The following is a 21,129-nucleotide window of genomic DNA, read 5'->3' on the forward strand; positions in this document are numbered from 1 at the left end:
CAAAAAAAAAAAAAAAGAGTACTTTCTTTTAGGCACCTCTTAGAGGCTAGAAACTGTGCGATCAGAATGCAGTCATATAAAAAACACAGCAGGGCTGGAAACCTGATCTGAGGTTAACAAAAAGTAAGAGCCCTTAGACCTGCGTGGTTGGAGTCCCAGCACTAGTCCAGATACATACTGGAATCATGCTTCATAATAGTATTAAGAATGCCCAGGTTACAGAAAACTTGGGGAGGAAAAGACACTTTGTAACCAATGAAATACTCGAGGTACTTTTCTTAAACTGTTATCAATAATTTTAATAAGCTATAGATTCCCTGTCAAAATTGTTTCAATGTAACTGAAATGCATTTGTTTTGCTAGATCAGAACTGGCTGTAGCTAAATGACTTGATGAGTAAGGCCTTTAATCCTATAGATTAATAAAATATGACCTTTAATGTTGGCAGGCATTTTATCTTCAGAGATGAATATCATCATTTGCCATATATATGGTCCCGATTTTCTGAAAAGGTTAAGATAGTGCCTTCAGCACTCTCTTACTAAAGACTTCAACGAACACAGAGTCACTGCCCTGTCTTTAAAAAAGGAAAAAAAGATAATAACTGTTTAGGAGGAAACCAAGGTGTAGAGAGAACATTCGGAAATGCAACAAAATGTTTTGGGGATGGGCAGACAATAGGACAAAGCAGGAGTGATTAGCACTGGCCAAATCCCAGTGTGATGACTGCTCCTGCCCAGGTAATCACCAGAAAGTCAAATGTTAATCTTGCTGTCTTATGTGGGCTGAAAACTATCACAAGCAATTTCTTGTAAGAGTCCTGGAATCCCACCAGGGATGGGCATGGGCAGAAGAGGCAGGGCTGCCTGCTGCTTCCTGGCTTATGATGTACTGCTCAGAATTCTTTTGGGCTGCTCTTCCTGCCTCTTCTCACCTATAATCTCATCTTTCACTCCTGTTCTTTCTGCTTGGAAATTGTATAGGGTTCACTGTCCCATAGTTGTTATTGAATGGGGCTCTTATGCTCTCAGAGAAGATCTAGATGGTGACTACAAACAACAAAGACAAATATTTTGCTCCAGGAAACCCGAACGTCCTCTCATGCTCTGCAGAGTTTTAAAAAAAGAGGGGGGAAAAAAAGTAGCTCTATAAGTTCTTCCTAAGGTTCGGTGCACATGAAATAATTTGAACCAGGAAGACCTGACCATCTCTAGGGGCCAAGCTTTTAAATAATTGTCAGAAGTGTTGTGTTTCCCATCTATTTTCACTTGAAGACTAAGGGAGTGATAGCTTAAAAACAAACCACTAAATTCAGCAGCATGTTTTCATGACTCAGCAACCTGCATAGAGTATGTTTGAGTCTGTCAGTGAAAAAAATATGATGTGGGTTACCAAAAAGACATACAGATATAGAACCGAGAATAACAGCTGTAAAATTAAAATGGAATAGACTAAGATAATGATTTTTCATAGGCTAAGATATATCATGTCCCAGCCTGTCTTCCCCTTCAGTACCCTATATGATAGATGTTCTGATAATGCCAGCTGATTCAAAATTGAAATATTGTTCAAAGTACATTTAGATTGATTAAGAGAAAGAAAATGTTATCCAGCCTCAAAGTGGAATGACTACTGAACTACTGAATTTATAGCCCCCAATCAGGGGATAGGAGGAAATCTGAACTAAGTTTCAAAAAGATACCTCAATCTGAGATCTTTCTCTTTCATAGATCAACCAAGCTCTAGACTGCATGGGGAATAGAGTAAGATTATTTAGATTGATTCTGCTGAAAAGATGCTAGTTTGGATAAAATCAAGCCATTCGTTATGATGGCAACCCAATTAAGCCAGTTTAACACCCTTTATCTTAGCTGTTACATTAAATGAGAGAGAAGAATAAATTCAAGACCTAGCCATCGGTCCTCGTTATTTTAAGTACCAGTAAAGTATCAATCATGTTGAAAATACTAGCCACAATTTTGTCACTGACAGAATGGCCCAGTAAAAGAACTCTTGAGATCTGGTGAAAGAGAGGCTGTTATCAGAGCAATTTGGAGGCAGCACAATGGGGCCATAAGAGGCACTGGGGCCTGGTGTTCTCTGCACCTTGGGAGGAACTTGGCTCCCCATCTTTGCTGTGCAATGATAGGTATGAGATGTATTTTTTTTCAGCCTTGGTTTCCCCACCTGCAGAGTGAGGATAATGCCACCTGCCTGCTGGGTTGTTATAAGGACTGGAAATCATGAGTGCAAAATCCGTGGTACCTAGGAAGCACTTAAGAAATGTTTAAGTGACTGACTTGAACTGATTTTCTGAACATATCATTGCAATATCATCAGCATCTGAGGCAGACTATGAAATGTTATCTGTAGCCACTCTTGTGGTGCTCTGAGCATTTTTCTAAGGAAGGAATGGACCACAAAGCCCTCCGCTCAGAGTAGAGTGCTAATCAGAAAATTAGCCAAAAAATGCCTCCTTGGTCATCAGCACCAATTCATGGAACTTATCTCTGGCTGAATGGGCAGTTTTAAGCCTGACAGCAGGATATGTTTATCTTAAATGTAACCTTTTCATTTGTTTTTATGGGAAAGAAACTGATTTTGGCATTGAAATACTGTCAGCAATGGCCTTCTCTACCAGTTCAATTCATCCCACCAAGGTGTCTCTCAGATCCTCCTCCTCTGTATCTCCCATTCCCCAGCTCTGTAATAGCCTTGCTAACTTCCCAGTCTCCAGGCTAGGGCCTATCTTTCCTGTCCCACCCCCTCACTCGCAATCCAATCCTCCTGTCCGCTCAGCCTCCGGAAGTCAGCCCCAGCTCCTGCGTCCTGACTCTTCCCAGGGCCCTTGCTGTGGCCTCTCCTATAGTCCTGCTTCTGCTATACCTGCTCTCCTTGCCCAAGTCAGTCTTTTCTGTGCCTCCACGTCCTCTGCTTTCTATCCAAGCCACTCTCCTTCTTAATGGTCTTTAAACGTCTCACAAAACAACCACCCCTCTCCCTCCCCCTAGAACAACCTTAATCCTCTGCACAAAGTGTTCTCATTTCTAGCACACTCAAATGCCATCTCTTCCTGAAGCCTTCTGACCTAACTCCAGGCAGTTAATTATTCCCAGCCACAAGCATTTTCTTTTCACCTCTCTCCCTGCACTTGTAACTCCATCCTGCATCTGTCTATGTATCTGTTCCTGCCACACCATTAGCATTTCAGGATCAAGGACCTGTACCTTTAATTTAGTGTATTTCCAGCCAGGCACAGGATAGAGTCCCAATAAATGATTATTGACTGAATGAATAAGATGAAACTGTCATGTTTAAACATGGCCTTCAAATCAATCTTCCTCTAGTGTTTTTTCTTTTCACTAAAGTCAGTGAAATGGAAACAAAAAGCCAAAAAGTTGCAATTAAAAAAAAAGTTTAGTTTCAGATTGTCAGCTCTTCTAAAAGAATTTTTACGTCCAAATTATGTGGCTAATTGCTTTTGTTCTGCATCAAGTATTGCACAAGGAAACCTAGCATTAAATTTTACAAACTTATTTCTACTAGGTTTTTGTTGGTTTACTATTAAATTTTTTCAGCATATATATATTTTTAACTGAAATTGGCAAGATCGCTAATAACAAAGCCATAAAAATGCTTATGAATTTAAAAACAATGAGATTCTCAGCTTATGAGGCACATGCTAAAAATAATTTGTATAATGCTGGTGCTGAAAAGCCAAACTAAACAGAACACAAGGAATAATCAAAATAATACAAAGCATAACCTTACGGAGAGGAAGTCTAGTTCACTCTCAGCTTTAAAGCAACAGTAAAGGCTGGGTACAATGGCTCACACCTGTCATCCCAGCACTTTGGGAAGCTGAGACAGGAGAATCGCTTGAGCCCAGGAGTTCAAGACCAGCCTAGGCAACACAGAGAGATCTCATCTCTACCAAAAAAAAAAAAAAAATTAGCCAGGCATGGTGGCGCATCACTGTAGTCCCAGTTACTTGGGAGGCTGGGGCAGGAGGATCACCTGAACCCAGGAAATCAAGGCCACAGTGAGCCACGATTGTGCTGCTACACTCCAGCCTGGATGACAGAGTGAGACCATAAATAAATAAATATCCCACATCTTTAAAATTTAAAAAATATATAAATAAATAAATAACAGAGTGAGACCCCAACTCAATAGATGATAAATAGATAGATAGATAGATAGATAGATAGATAGATAGATAGATAGATAGATGACAGAGTGATACCTCAACTCAATCAATCAGTCCATCATTAAAGCAACAGTGAAGGTGAGTTTAGAGCCCTGCTCGGATGATGTAAAAGATGCATACAGTATTTACTTGTTCCCAGTTGTTTATTGAAGGTTCAACAAATGCACAAAAACCTAGAGGGAATCCGGTGGGCAGTAGATTGTCCCCCGCCCATGCATCCTCCCCGACAAACAAGCCTCAAAACCTAACTGCCATGCTCAGCTATTGCCTAATCGGCCACATCTGAACTTTGGCTCCCCTGAAATTGTCCCTCTTCCTGACTATCCTCCCAGAACGTGTCCTCGAGTTTCCTTGAGACACAAGCTGAAGTCTCATTCCTTGTCCCTGATGTGAACTCCCTGGTCCACAGACCCCACTCCCCACACATTTTTCCCCTTTCTCCCCGCGCCCCCACCCCAGAGCTAGGTAAGGAAAGATCTGAATTTAGACACAGTCACTACTCTCAAAATAGAAGAAAACCTATAGAAATATAAACATATATGATTATACATACAGGAAGCGCCACAGGGTTTTGTTTTTCAAATCAACTTAAATTAATCTATTGAGCACAGGCTAAGAAAAAGTTCTGAAGCTTAGACTCCATGAAGCTCAAAACTGGGCTTTCGGTTTTCTTTATTCTCCTTCTCCCCTCCTACATTTTATTATTCACACAGACAACCTCACTTTGTGCATTATTCCACAAATAAAACCACTTGTACTCATGATCCCAAGGTAAGACACATGCTGCAGGCCCAGACTTGGGAAGACTTAAGACCAGTGACCAGAAAAATCTGCTACTTTCCAGAACTTCTCAGAGGTAGCTTCTCAAAGTCCTTATCGAGATCCTAACATACGAAGTCAGCCCATCCAACTGTGGCAACACCAGGGGCCCTATTCTTCTAAGGGGGCCCTCTTGGGAGATGCATTGTACGAGTCTAGAGGTATTATAGCAGGTGCAAATTGGGTCCTTTGTATGCAGATGCTTATAGCAGCATTATTCAGAACAGGAAAAAAGTAGAAACCACCCAAGTGTCCATTAACTAGTAAATGGATAAGCAAAGCATGGGTTATCCATACAACAGATGATTGTTTAGTCGTAGAAAGGAATGAAGTACTGATACATGCTACAGCATGCACAAGCCTCAAGAACATTGTGCTAAGAATCCAGACCCCAAAAAGCTGTGATTCTATGTATATTAAGTGTTCACAATAGGCAAATCTATAGAGATAAAAAGTTGATTATAGTTTCCCAGGGACTGGGAGTGGGCATCAAGAGTTAGTACAAACGGGTCCAAGGTTTCTTTTTGGGGTGGTGAAAATGTTCTAAAATTAGATAATGGTGATGGTGGCACAACTCTGTAAATTTACTCAAAATCAGTTAGTTGCAGAAATAAACAGAGTAAGGTGGCTGGACACAGTGGCTCGCCACTCTAATCCTAGCACTTTGGGAGGCTGAGGCAGGAGGACTGCTTGAGGCTAGGAGTTTGAGAGGAGCCTAAGCAACATGAGACCCTATCTCTACCCAAAAAAATACTTTAATTAGTCAGGTGTGGTGGGACAAACCTGTAGTCCTAGCTACTCAGGAGGCTGAAGTGGGAGGATCACTTAAGCCCAGGGGTTCAAGGCTACAGTGAGCTATGAACATCCCACTACATTTCAGCCTGGGCAACAAAACGAGACCCTGTCGGAAGGAGGGTAGGAGAAGTGGAAGAGGAGGCAGAGGGGGAGGGGGAGAAGGAAAAGAAAAGGGAAAAAAGAAAAAAGGAAGGGAGGGAGAAAGGAAGAACAGAAATGGATATATATATATATAGAGAGAGAGAGAGAGAGAGAGAGCAAGGTTTATTAAGAGGACAGAAAAGCTCCCACAGTGGGAGGGGACCCAAAGGGGTTGCCTGGAAAAAAATATTTTTAAGCTTTGTATAACTTTTGAGTTTAATATTTTCTGGTTATTATAGCAATCATGGTTATTGTAAAGAAAATTAAAAATAGAGAAAAGTATTATTTAGATGTTAATTACCTGGAGAGATAATCACCACTTGGGTTTTTGTATATTCCTTTCTAATCTTTATCTAATCATACATAAATTTTTAAATTAGGATCACACGGTGTGCCTATTAATGACAAGATATCCGCGGCTTCTAAATAAAAAACCTCAGTGTATTTAGCTAAGTGGAAATTCTATTTGGTCAAGGTTCTGAATAAAATAAAACTCCTAATATTAGAATTTTTAAAACTCCTGGCCCTGTTTCTAGTCCATCCACACTCACAGCATGAAATCAATGCCAAGAGACACACATGTGACTTCGACGTCTTTGGGTACTGGGTCAGTCTATTGGCTCCACACAAAGCAATATGGTGTTGGTCATGTCAGTGAGGAAAGCACAGGAGACTGTTTCTCCCTTTCCACCCATGTTTAACACCAACCACAAGCACCAAAATACCAAGACCTTGGGCTCTGTGGTTCTGGCTGGGATGGAAGAAGAGGTGAACTGCTGGTCATCGTCACATTCACTTTGAGGGTGGGAATGCCATATCACTAGGCCACAGTTCTCAAACAGGTACCAGGCTGATGATGTCACCTTAGTGATCTGAGTTTCCAGTTTTCTTTTCTGGAAAATGAAAAAACACTAGAAAGTAGGACCCTACGTGCTCAAAGCAACAACCTATCTGGTTTGTTTGGACTTTTCCTAGTCTGTATGACAGCAGGGTCTCAATTCTGCTACATGAATCTTCACCTTTTGTTAGCTGTGTTGCCCTGTTTTTCTTGGAAAATGCACAACCCTACCCCCACTAAACCAAGAGCACAAGAGGCTAAGTGTGCAATCATGAACCAAGCAGACCAAGAGTAGTCGGGCTGGCAATGGTGTGGGTAAGACCAGGCCTGGTGCTGAACACCGGTGGCCGACTCAGTCACCTCATGGGCAGTTGTCAATACTTGAGGTAAAAACAAACAAACAAACAAACAAAAAACACGTTAGATTGTCTGAATTTCAAATCCAGCAGTGAGATCCATCTGGTACTACCATGGTCAAGTAATGTGCTGAGGTTATTACAGGCTGTCAGTGCTGAGCAGGAGCAACAGAGCCAGAATGGGGGCAAGCTGAGGTCGGGTGCCAGGAAGATGGTGGCAGGGTGCCAAGTCCAGAAAGCAAAAGCACCGCCACAGTCTTAAAGCCACAGTCCTTGTCTAGATCACCAGTTTCACTAATTCAGATCCATAGGAGGGAAAATGATCACCATCACCCCCCACCCAAGTCTTGCCATTGTTTGGCAGCATGATAACCCACCAAGGTCTGAAGGCTGGAGGTCTCTTTAATCAAGAGATCCAGACCCTCACTGAAAATGGGTTGGAAGGAAGATTGTCATTCCTACTAAGTAATTTCACATAAGTATTGTTTCCAGATATCCTTGCCAGCAAGTCCTCATTCCCTCATTTGGAGATGGGGTGGGACATGGTTGTATTCAAAATATCTCTTTACATCCCATTCACACTGTTGCATGACAGAATCACCAACCTCATGGCCAACACCAGGTCTTTCTAATAAGAAGTCAGTGACATAGGAGAAAAGAGTTCCCAGCAGCCTTTGTTCCTGGTTTATTTTCCCCATGGTATCTTCTGTCCCAATGTCCACTTCTGAGGTGGGAAAGGATGAAGGGGAGTTTTAGCTTTTATACATATTTACATATTTCAGAACCTTAAGTGGGTTGTCTATAAAACTATCCATGTACACAAATAGCCTCAATATTAAGAAAAGAAGAAGTATGAGACTAAAAGCCATTCTTAAGAAGAAGGAGGGAGTTATACGTCAGGAATGGGCCAGGCACGGTGGCTTAGCCTGTAATCCCAACACTTTGGAAGGCTGAGGCAAGAGGATTGCCTGAGCCTGGGGGTTCGAGACCAGACTGGGCAACCTGGTGAGACCTCATCTCTATGATAAATCACAAAAACTAGCTGGGCATGGTGGCGTGCATCTGTAGTTCCAGCTACTTGGAAGGCTGAGGTGGAAGGATCACCTGAGTTCAGCAGGTTGAGGCTGCAGTGTCCATGAGCATGCCACTGCACTCCAGCCTGGGCGACAAATAGTGAGACTCCAACTCAAAAAAAAAAAAAAAAAAAAATCAAGAATGAAAGAATGAAGAAAAAAAATCTATGCTTGCTAAACTCAGGTTACCTGGGGCATGGGAGACATATAATGAAGAATGCCTCACTCTTATGCCTCTAGAAGCCAGGGAAGAGGCAGTTGGCTGGTAAGGACCAGTGGTCATCTTGGGAGCACGTGCCCCATTTGAAGACATTCAGATGAAAAACAATAATTGTTTGAACATTGTCCATCCCAGTAAACCAAACGCCAGTCTGCAACTGCTGGTTAAAAGAAAAATCCAATTTCTTACAGCACTGAAGATAGATCAGCAGAAACTCCCACCATCAAAGAAACTCTGACCGTAAAGACTTAGCATACATTTCTACCAAACAATCAAGCATTCACTCTTGTCCTACAAAATAAAACTCAGTCATGTTTAAAGCAATCCCATTAAATTGCTTGCAAAAGGGCGCACGTACTACCTCACTCCTGGTGTGACGTGTCCACTTTCATCATTAATCTCCAGAAGCTTCCTTTCAGGATACACCACTATTCCTCACCTCATTTCCCTGCCTCTGCCTTACCTGTGCCTTGCCTGAATCCTCACTGCCAGTTGCCCCACAGTTTTCAGCCTTGCCAACATCTGAACCTTTCAAAGAAAAATGGACCGGATCGAATTTTAAAAGGCAAAGCCTTTATTCAAGACTACAATAGAGGAGAGAGATTGAACTAATTCTACCGAAACAAAAAGTGGGAGGTTTTTGAAGCTCTGGGAGGAACCTTGGTAGAAAAGTCCTGTAGGATGCTGGGGGAAGGCTGGTCCATGTGATTAGGCATCTGTGTTTGCTAATTGGCGCTTACTGGAGGTGGGCTCCAGCCCTCCCACAAAGACTGGGAGATAGTGATACTATCCTTCTTGATAATTACATTTCAAAGAGATGACTCCCAGATCCTGAAGAAAGATATCCCTGGGTTGTAAAACTAGCAACAGGCTAGGAGAAGACTTACATCTCAAGGGGCAGAGAAAGAATTTACAACGGCAGGTTTCCTAAGGTAAATGCTCCAAGGAAAGAGAGACCAGGCCCCTGGAGTCAGGAAGAAGCATGTCTAAAGTTGGGTCCATCAGAGGGAACGTTAAAGGCTCTCTTGGTCAAGCCTACCCTTAGGAGGGAATGAAGTTCTCCTAACCTGCCTCAAACCTAGGGTGAGTGCTAGTATTTGGTGATTCTCTGGCCGCTGAGCCTCGGGCTTCAACACTGTTCCCAAGTCATGAGGCTCTGAACCCCAATTGGGGTTTAATGTCACAGAGCAGGATCCCGGGCTCACTGGATCATAAATCACCACTACCCCACAGAGGCCCATTCTTGTCACAAGGTCCTATTCCCAAGCTCCCTGCTTTGTCTCCACCCTCACCCCTTTCCCTTCCCTGCCTGGTATAGTCTTCTAGCTAAAAAACAAGGCCTCTGCTTTGGGGTCTAGTTTCTGTTTCACTAACCTCCATCAGCAAAGTCCCTGTGTAGACCTCATACCCCTGCTGTTACCTATGAAAAAGATCTGCACCTCTCTAGGACCATTTGGGGCTACCGAGCTATTCCTGCTGCCAATAATAAATAGTAAGTGACTCTGTGCGTGGCCCATGCTAACCTGCAAGCCCAGCACTGGTCCCACCCCCTATCCTGCATGCCATCTTACTGCAGGAATGACACTGTGACACAGGCTCTGTCCCAAATGAATCATCAGTTCTAGCTAGCAAAATAGGAACAGGAAGTTAAACATACCAAATAGATTTCGAATGACCTAGTCACGTGCCATTTCCTATTTCTAAAAAAATAATAATAATTTCACTTATATGAGTGGTCAGATGCACAGAGACAGGAAGGGGAATGGTGGCCACCAGGGTCTAAGGGGAGGAGGAATAAGAAGTTAGTGTTTAATGGGTACAGAGGCAAGCAAAGTTCTGGAGTGGGATGGTGATGATGGTAGCACAACTCGGATATCCTTAACACCACTGAACCATGCACTTAGAAATGGTCAGTTTTTGAATACCGCATGTTCTCACTCATAAGCAGGCCCTGATTACTGGTCACACGAGCACAAGGGTAGACTCAGCAGATGCTGGACACCGCTGGGGAGGAGGGAGAGAAGAGGGAGAGAGCACAGGGCGTACCAGAAAGACCAGCTAGAAGCCCAAATTCCACCTGCATGCAACTTATTTATGTAGTAAATCCCTACTTGTACCCCACAACTCAATAAGATTAAATTAAATTTAAAAGGTTAGTTTCTTGTCATGTATATTTTACCACAATTTTTTAAATAGTTCATAAGAAAGAAGATATAAATAATAATCATAATAATAATAACCCCAAGCCTGGCTCGGTGGCTCAGCCTGTAATCCCGCGCCTTTGGGAGGCTGAGGTAAGTGGATTGCCTGAGCCCACGGGTTCGATACCCGCCTGGGCAGCAAGACCTCATCTCTACAATAAATAAAAAAAATCAGCCGGGTGTGGTAGTGCATGCCTGTAATTCTGGGCTACTTAGAAGGCTGAGGCGGAAGGATTGCCGGAGCCCCAGCAGGTCGAGGCTGCGGTGGCCGGGAGCGGCCACTGCACTCCAGTGTGGGCGACAGAGTGAGACTCCAACTCAAAAATAATAATAATAATAATAAAACCCCAGATCATTGTTTAGGGAGTTTAGTTTGCTTTCACAGTTGAAACGGGAGCCTATAAGACTCAAGTGATGTAATAGAAGTTTTGGCGTAGAAAGTAAAGGCTCACACTTGCCCTAGAGAGGGAGGTCTGAGACAACTCACTGAGCTAATTTGAGCCCATCTTAAACTTCCCTGGATCTTGGCCTTACCATATTTTAAACAAATGGGTCTTCGATCCTCTGCTCTGAACTTGCACCGAGGCTGTGCAGCTCTCCTGGCGTCTCCATGGAGATTCCTCAGTGTGAATGCAGGTATGTTTCAGGGCAGGGCATGTGGTCAGGGCAGGCACCATGACCTTCACCAGGTTCCCAACGGGAAACCCATCTCCCAACCTCCAACATGTTGAAGACCCACTGGCATGAATGGTTCCTCTCTCAGGGGTCCTTCCAACTCCTAACATTATAAAGGCAGAAGCCCCCTACACACTCAGCCAGACCCCATCCACACATTCAAAGTTAGGCTTCCTCTGATCCTTAAATTAACTCCTCTGACAACATGGCCCGTGAACTTTGTCCAAAGGATTGTTTCTAGCTCCATATTCCAGGTGTTTTCCTCCAAAGGAGGCTTTTTTCCTTTCGAAACAGAAAATCCATGAAGAAGGGGTGCAGTCCTAGCTCTGCTTCGGTTCTGATATTCTGTTGTGAACTAGTTCTGCAGGCGCCAAACTAGTTCTGCTGATGGGAAAGGGAAGTGAAGGAGAGAGGGATTTTTGCTAAATATCTAGAGAATAACTAGAAGCCCCAATATTTCCCCAAAAAATGATTTGAGCCAAATGAGCTTGTAAAGAATCGTGACATTTTGAATTACATCTGAATTTTGGATGACTTTTCTCCATCCTCTGCATATAAACTGGAAGAGGCTCTTTCCCTGAGGATTTTGCAAATCTTGTCTTTACCTCACCACCCAAAGAAACAAGCTTATTTTACTGACTTCAGAAAAAGACATCACCAGTCCGGCCTGGGAATAACACATGGGAAATTGAAGACAGTAGTATAATTAAGTTCACAAAAGGCCGATTCTTGTGGCCATATTTCAAACGCTTATAACGCCTTCTCATCCATTCTACCAAATGACTTGACTTTGTAATATATGCAGAGTGAAAAAACATAATGGATTCTTCTGAAATATTCAATTAGTTCAATAAAAAGAGAAAAATAATTTTTCAATTAAGAAATTTAACCAAATGACTAAAGCTGACAGTGAAAAACCAACTTCAAAGTAATGGTGCATTTCTTTGGAGTCCTGGCTCTAACGGACACTGATGATGTACCATTATTAAAAACAGCCATCCTAGCCGGGCTCGGTAGCTCAGCCTGTAATCCCACGCCTTGGGAGGCTGAGGTGAGTGGATTGCCTGAGCCCGCGGGTTCGAGACCCGCCTGGGCAACTTGGTGAGACCTCATCTCTACAATAAAACAAAAAATTAGCCAGGCATGGTAGCGCACACCTGTAGTTCCAGCTACTTGGAAGGCTGAGGCGGAAGGATCGCCGGAGCCCCGCAGATCGAGGCTGTGGTGGCCGGGAGCGGCCACCGCACTCCAGTCTGGGTGACAGAGCAAGACTCCAACTCAAAAAAAAAAAAAAAATAGCCATCCTTCGGGTGATGAATTGCCATTGTGTTCCTATTTTTGCAGATATTTATTTGAATGTTTACTCTGAAACTGTCTCTGGGTGTTGATATCTTGAAACTTCCACCAGCCCCACTGAAGAGTATCTTTGTCATGTCTTCATCACTCACTGCTCGACTTCCTTCAAGATGGCTTCTTCCCCATTAATGGAAACCTCTCCTACACAAACTCACCAGTAACATTCTCCTTCAAAGTCCCATGATTTCTCTCTACTCCTCCTCCTCACTGTGGTCATAACATGTTTAATTGCGGACCCCTGACTCCTCTTCCAATTCATCTCCCCTATGTCTTCCGTAAAACTAGCGTCTGCGCTTTAGACTGTGGGGTCTCCCAGGACCCCAGCCCTCTGGCCATCTGGGCCTCCACCTCGGATAAACTGATTTGTTAGGTTTCAAAGGGTCTATCCATTGATGACCTCCCAACCTCTCACCCAGCCCAGCACTGCTGCCAAGCTGCACGCCTCTGCACAGGTGCATTGGATTCGAGAAGCCCTTCACACCACCAAAGCTGAACGTGGCTTTCTACTTCCCAGCACCCCCTGCTTTTCTTCCAGCAGCCTCCTCTGAGCTCCTAACTACCAAGACAAGACAGTGTTTTTCTGTTCAAGCTACCCACACCATAACTGATCAGTGGCTGGTCTCCCTGCTGGCGATGTCTGACAACTCCTATCAACACAAGTGTGTTTTCTGAAAATAAGTCAGATTGGATTGCTCTGCTGCCTTCCTGAAAAACCACTGGTGGCTGAATGAGGACCAGAGAATCAATCCTCAGTATACCTCGCTATGGAGAACCAGCTCCACCCAGCACCAAGAACTTTGCATGAAGAGCCACGTGGGGAGAGCTTGACCTGCAGGCATGGAGCTGAGTCCTGGCAGAATGCTTTGTGCTCCTCCCACCTCACCACCTTCCGGGTTCTAGGAGCTCGGAGGCCTTCTGCTTGCCCCTCTCAGGACATAGCTGCTGGCTGCGAAACTGTTGAGAAACAACTTAAAACTGACTCCTCAGCAGCATTTCTTCCTTTCTGTCACAGTTGTCCGGCCCCTTTTATTGTGCTGTCCCCTGCACAAAGGCCACAATTCCCACGCTTCCTTTTGTTGTCTCTGTAAGGAACACACTGTCTGAATTTAAACTGACTCAGAAGTTCGAGACCAGCCTCAGCACCTTGGCAGGACCTCGTCTCCACAAAAAATCAAAAAAAATTAGTCCTTGTGGTGGTGAGTACCTGTAGTCCCAACTACTTGGGAGGCTAAGACAGGAGACGCGCCTAAGCCCAAGAGGTTGAGGCCACGGTGGCCGAGATCACGCCACTGCACTCCAGCCTGGGTGACAGAATGAGACTCTGACTCAAAACCTAAAATTAAAATTAAAAATAAAAAGGGTTCTTTGTTTCTTTACTAGGACTTGCCTTTTGCTTGACACCTTACACTAACTTCAGTCAAATACTCACTACTCTTAAAACCCCCGGGAGATTCGATAGTTTAGCTTTAAACTTAAAGAGCATTTCAAAAAGTATAAAATGAGATAAAATAAAATAAAACTTGGAAATCTGGTTAAGTGCAAATAAGAATAAGAAAAATAAAATGGAGCCGTACATCAGGCGAGTGCTGCACGGTGCTGCTGTGTAGAATTGTGGTCTTGTAATGCTAGAAGCACATCAGATCCTTGGAGGATAAGGCAAGTCTGTACACTTACAATTTGTGACCTATAAGTTTAGCCGCAAATGTTTTGGCAGAAAATTAGGAACTACTGATGAATGGTCTGTCCCAAGAACAAACCTCCAATGCACAAAGGGTTAAAAAAAAATTGGGGTGAAACTTAAATAAAGTCAAGCTGAGTCTTATTGGCATGATACACCCTTCCTTTAGGTGAAAGTCATTATTAGATTGGTGATTATAAGGACCTCTTAGAATAATGTTCCTGAAAGTGAAAAACGTTTAGGAAGTAACTGAACCACTGGGAAAAAAAAGACTTTAAAAATAAGGCTCAAAGATTATATAATGATTGAGTGCTTCTATGTCTTTGTAGCCAGCTTGTGATCTCGTGTCTCGTAAATGCCCCACCTTCCCAAGTCCATGCTGTCTGCTGGGTCAGTCATAGCAGCTCCCAGCAGCACCATCAGCCATCTGAAACCCCTTTTCACCCCCCAGAGAAAAGTCCCCTGGATCAGACCTTTTGCTCTTTAGCCAGTTCCCTAGTTAGGATAGAGAACTACACCAGCTAAACCATAGTCTTCTCTTGTGGAAACTCCATCCACCCAATACCACCAACAAATGTGAAAACCTGACTTTCAGTAAAAAGTCTGACTTGGTAAGCAGGAAAAAGTCATCTTTATCTCCATGCTTTGGGTGACTTTCAGCATATTAGTATGATTTTAGTGTCAGAAGGTTGGCATTCTAAAGTAAAGTATGGAACCTGAAGAATTTCAATCAAAAGTCTCGTAGATGATAAAAAGCTCTGTAAACCACTAGGCCTTATACAAAAATGTGATCTCTTGTTGTTAGTCCTGTTTGCAATCACTAATGATAAATGCAGGACGTGTCATGTATACATTGTAAAAAGAACTACAGCAAGTTGCTCTGGCATCTGCCCATCGTGTACTAACACCGTCCCTGTCTCCACAGGCAACCCCCCCGCGACGGGCACTGGAACCTTGCTAATCACACTGGAGGATGTGAACGACAATGCCCCCTTCATCTATCCCACAGTTGCTGAAGTCTGTGATGATGCCAAAAACCTCAGTGTCGTCATTTTGGGGGCATCTGATAAGGATCTTCACCCAAATACAGATCCTTTCAAATTTGAAATCCACAAGCAAACAGTTCCTGATAAAGTCTGGAAGATCTCCAAGATCAACAGTGAGTCTAGTGGAAACACTCTACCTGTTTTCTTTCGGCTTTCAGCTTAGCTTCTTTTTCCCAAAATGCTCTTCCTTTACTACTCACTCATGTATTCTCACTTGGTTTATTTTGTTATTGATGCATTATAAATACTGACAGTTTTCCCACCAACAAACAAATGCAGCTTATATAGATGCTGAATATCAGTTTCTTGTGAAAGCAAACATGCATGTTTTCTCTTCTGCTTCTTCCCTGGTCTTTTCTGTACTGTACACCCTGGGCTGTCCACTCTGTAGTCTACAGTGTATACCATAATCCTAACATTCTCTTGACTCATCTGTACTTTCTACATTCCTGCCACCCCACAGTACCTAGTCACAAGATTGTAATTCTTTGTTTTTCCTCTTCCTTTCTTCTCTTAATTAAACTCCACAGACTCTTTCTTCGTAAATGGCTTGCACAGAATATTGGCCAACCTACCCCATATTGAACCTTCAAGAGACAGGGTTCTCTGCCTCTCCCCACATAGCTCTGGGCTCGTCTGTCTCTCCTGTCTCAGAGACAGAGAACTGGAGTTACATTCCCTTCCACCAGCATACTGAAGAGATTTTTCATGGTCTGCCTGCTTTCATAAAAAAGCTAAGGAAGAGAAAAGCACTGAGATAAGCATCTTTGCAAAGTTTTCGGTCTCTAGTCTTCCATCTCATGCTGTAGACCTCCCTCAAACTTGACTTAGTCTAATGATGACCTTGGCTTTTCTTTCACATCTTTGGCTTTTATTTCCAACTTTGATATCTTTTTCCATGTGTCTTCTCTCTCCTTTATGAAACGAACAAGCAATGTCTCTTTCTACTAGTCTTTGCATACGGGGGGGTAGGATTCAAAACTTGACCCAACATTTATCATCTGTCTTATTAAGAACTGAAACACCAATGTATTGAACTATGAAGTATCTCTATATTCACAATCCCACCCACTTTCCTCCTCAAGTGTTAACTTACTACTGTGTTCACCTTATCTTCCAATAAAGTAAAAGAAAAAAAGGAACTCACTCATGAGACAAACACTCTATGTTCAGTAGTGAACTAATGCTATTACTGATCCAGGCAGGGTTCTGACTTCTTATATCAGTGGTAGAATTTTTGAGGGAGACCAGGAATTGCCCATTTCATTAAGTTTTGCAAATGTATTGTACAATTGTGCATAAAATTTTCTATTTAAAAATCTTGTATCTATTGTTACAGACCTATCTCATATTTTATTAGTCCTTTTTCTTGTTATTGATTCCATTTGCCTGTTTGTCTATTTTATTGCTTTTTAAAGAATGAATTCTGTTATACTGATTTATTTTTAATTAAAACAGCCCTTCTCTTGTTTGAGGGATGTTTTATTTGCTAGTTTTTATGGCTGTAGTTGATTTGAATAATCAGCACCGATTTTTTTCAACTGGAATTTTCTCATTCAAGAGTTTCTCTTCTGCTCAAGGGAGGTGGGAACCTGCTCCTTGAGCGATCTGCTCTCTCACTGGGTGACCATCACATTGGTCACTTCTGCTAGTGTCACGTTCTGGTATTGATCATGCTTCATCTGTTTGTATTCCCATGTCATCACTCTTGTTTTTTCTCCTGATTTTATTTAATAGATAAATGCCTTCTAAACTTTTTGTAACCCCACATTTATTCTTCTGAATACTCAGCCCTGTTTGTGTCCAGAAGGTGGCAGTTTTAAAAAAAAAATCCCTAGTCATCTGAGTCACTGAGATGAGAACAGCTCGAAGCTAAAGAACAGGCCAGCTGGGGTGGCCACTGCTGAGTGTCACCCCTTGGCCTGGGGGATGGTGGATGTTCCCACCACACATGGGATTAGGGAAGAGGAGGAGAAGCTTAAAGATCCCTTCTCCGTGCTGTGGATTCCCACCCAAATCTAGGGTTATGGACTGAGGAGGGATAAACACGTAGGCCAACCATCTCCATGACAGCACACATTTAAAGCAGGTGAATTTTCACCTTAGCTTTCTAGATATGGAAAGCAGTCTTTGTCAAGATGGATTTATAGGTGTAATAAATTTGCAAGGAGGAGCTCAGTCATCTTTACAAAAGTTAGTCCCTTGAAATTGATTATAATAGCACTGAGGCACAGGACTCTATGATGATGGAAACGTTCTGTCTCTGTGCTGTTCGGTACAGGAGCCCCCAGCCATGTGTGGCTTCTGGACACTTGGAACAGGGCAGGGGCCTCTGAAAAACTGAGCATATGCTTTTACTTGAAGTTCATGAATTTAAGCGTACACATTCCTATGATTGTAAGTTAGAAAATGCAATGCCTGTTTTGTGTGATTTTAGTCGCCAAAAGTCCAATCCTCTCTCACAAAGGCCCTCCTTGTCTTGACAGATACACACGCCCTGGTCAGCCTTCTTCAAAATCTGAACAAAGCCAACTACAACCTGCCCATCGTGGTGACAGATTCAGGGAAACCACCCATGACGAACATCACAGATCTCAGGGTACAGGTGTGCTCCTGCAGGAACTCCAGAGTGGACTGCAACGCTGCAGGGGCCCTGCACCTCAGCGTGCCCTCACTCTTGCTCCTCTGCCTCTTCAGTTTAGCCTGTAAGTTGGCCTAACTCCAGCGCGTGCACAAGTAGGAAAATGTAACTACACTGGGTTCATGAAGCCATTTATTTTTCCATATACTTTTCCAAGAAAATGTATCCCAGAGGAATCATTTATCTTTAGTTTATGACTGTGTGATAGAAAATGTCACATGTAAAAGTGCTCCCACTCATGTTTAAAAGCATCTTAGCAATCCCTGCCAGCCAAGCCAAGGAACTATCCAAAGGCACCCACCGCTGTCCTACAAACCCCGTGTTCAGCAAGCCTTCCTGCAGATGCCACTCAGCCTGAGCTAATAAAAATTTGTCCTGATTAGTTAACTGATCTACCACGGGCCTACTTCTCCCTGCATTAGGCAGAATAATCTTTTGCAAGGTGAAGTAGATACAATGCATTTCTAACAGTCATGAGAATTCATGGATAGAGGCTGGGCTGGAGGGAAAATGATAAATGCGTCATTCACACTTTCTTCACAGACTGGTAGGAATGACTACAATATAATAAAACATGACTTAGACAAATGAATGAAAATGCTGAGTAGTACAGATGAGAGCATAAAATGCATAAATAACTGCGTCAAATATTTATTTATGAGGTATTAGTCCAATTTTAGCTTCCACAATTATTCACATACAGCTATTGCCATCCAAAAGCCTTTGGGGCCTTAGTATTTACATTTTGAGAAGGTATTCACAAATTACATAAAGTGTAATTGTGAATGAGGAAATTGGCAAATTGACAGTTAGAAAAAGAAAACAGAAGGTTTTTACATCCTGGGGACAGTGGTAAGTGAGTCAGCAGGAAATCACATATTCCAACATTGGACATTCCTGTGTTTAAAGCTCTATGCAGGACCAGAGTGCTGTAGGTGGAACTAAGAAAAAAGAAGCCTTTCCAGCATGTCACTGGCCCTTCAGATTATGCATTTCCAAAACAGAGCTTATCATCTTCCCCTCCTAACCTGTCCCTCTGCCTGACCTACCTTTGATGACTGTATCAGCACCATCATCCCTGTGTCTCCTTCCAAATCCTTCAGAGGCCAACAGAATCCAAGGGCTCAGTGCCTTCCATCTATCCCTGCCTCCACCCTCCTGTCTCGGGTCCTTGTCTTCTCTTACCTCGATTACCGCACTGGCTTCCTAACTGTATCTCTATATGATAACTTAAGGGAGAGACAATGGGGACCAAGAGGCTTCTCTTTGGATGCCTCTCCTGAGTCTTCTCTGTAAAGTAGGAGATAATGTTATCTGCGGAGGATGAAGGAATTGAGATGGGGCCGAGGACTGAGAAGAAATTAGAAAAGAATGTCAAAGGGCAAATAATTGGACTTTACAAAAGATGGATGCAAGGATTACCAAAAAGCAGAGATGGTCCAGAAGAGATTGGATACTGTCTTAGTCTGTTTGAGCTGGTATGACAAAATATTATAAACCAGGAAGCTCACAAGCAACAGAAACTTATATCTCATAGTTCTGGAAGCTGGCAAGTCCAAGTTCAAGGTGCTGGCAGATTCAGTGTCTAGTGGGACCCCACTTTCTGTTTCATGTGTGACACCTTCTCCCTGTGTCCTCACATGGTAGAAGAGGCAAGGCAGCTCTCTGTAGCCTCTTTTATAAGGACACTAATCCCATTCATGAAGGCTCTGCCCTCAGGACCTAAGAATTTCCCAAAAGCCCAACCTTCTGATACTATCACCTTGGTGATTAGGTTTAAACATATGAATTTTGGGGACACAAACATTCAGACTATAGCAAAAACCATGAATTTACAGCAACACATTATGATTGTTAGTCCCTTGCTTTGCCAACAGATATCCTAGACCTAGATTCCGAGAATCTAGAAAAATGCCCTTCATGAGGATGTACCTTCTGGTGCCTGGTTTGCTGAGCCATCACAGTTAACCTTGTATAGTATCCAACCTGGCCACACAGTAGAAGGATGGATAGATGATGGATGAGTGGATGGATGATGGATGGGGGATTTTTAAACACATATCTACCCATACCTGGGCCCTACCCTATTGCTGGAGGGGTGGCTTAGACATTTATCTATTTTAAAAGCTCACCAGGTGATTCTAAGGCACTGGGAGCTTTGGGACCATCATGGTGAGTGACTCTATCCAATAGACAGAGGACCCTGGACATTCTGACAGCATCCTCTGTTCTGGCCCACATCCTCGACATGCACTCATTCCTTCAGTTCACAGTTCAGGAGGAAAAGGGAGGAGGAGAGCTAATTTAAGAATATGGGTGCGAAGAGGTTTACTACTGATGGTGTTAGAAAACCTCTTCTCCAGAAAGAAAGATGCGGTGAGATGATATAACACATCCCATAAGAGAATGGCACCAACTTTCCAGAAGGTATTTAAGACTCGTACAGAATTAAAACATGGACAAAACAGAAGTTAAATAACTTCACGAAGAAAAAAAACCAACTAGGAAGAGTTGGAAACAGAGTTAACTGCCACTAAATTTGGCCTAAGCTTCCCGTCAGCTGAGTCAAAGTGACTGTGCCTGCTGTATAAAACAGTCACTGCTTGGTGAGAGCAACGTATTAATTGGATCAGTGGTTCCTAAATGCTGTTGTATATCAGAGTCACTTAGGAAATACTTTTAAAATACAGACTCCTGGGCCCAGTCCCCTAGAGATTTTGTTCTGTGGGTCTAGATTAGGACTTGAGAGTGGGAGATAGGAGATGGATGAATGGATGGATGGATGGATGGATGGATGGATGGATGGATGGATGGATGATGGATAGTAGATGATGGATGCAGGATGGATGGATGGATGATAGATAAACGGATGATGGATAAACAGATGGATGGACAATGGAAGGATGAATGGATGGATGGATGATGGATAAATGGATAGATGAATGAATGAAAGAAAATATGTATTCTCTTTTTTGTTCTTTTTCCCTTCTTCCTTCATTCCTTCCTTCTTTTTCTTCAAGAAATAAACATTACAGGCAAAGATGCTCCTCTCCCCAGTTTTATTTCCTGTTCTTTCTCCC

General features: G+C 42.9%; 1 protein-coding gene across 1 annotated transcript in view; it reads left to right on the forward strand.

The window, feature by feature from the left end:
- Positions 1-21,129, forward strand: part of CDH13 (cadherin 13) — a gene marked incomplete at its 5' end in the record, with an annotated part of 116,795 nt that overhangs the window by 88,421 nt on the left and 7,245 nt on the right. The window contains 2 exons of the mRNA XM_008057625.1: positions 15,288-15,521; positions 17,895-18,113. Of these exons, the coding sequence (XP_008055816.1) occupies positions 15,288-15,521; positions 17,895-18,113 (453 nt within the window). The remainder of the gene's footprint in view (positions 1-15,287; positions 15,522-17,894; positions 18,114-21,129) is intronic.

This window comes from Carlito syrichta, unplaced genomic scaffold, assembly GCF_000164805.1.
Source record: "Carlito syrichta isolate Samal-C Ts95f unplaced genomic scaffold, Tarsius_syrichta-2.0.1 Scaffold303074, whole genome shotgun sequence".
NCBI lineage: Eukaryota > Metazoa > Chordata > Mammalia > Primates > Tarsiidae > Carlito > Carlito syrichta.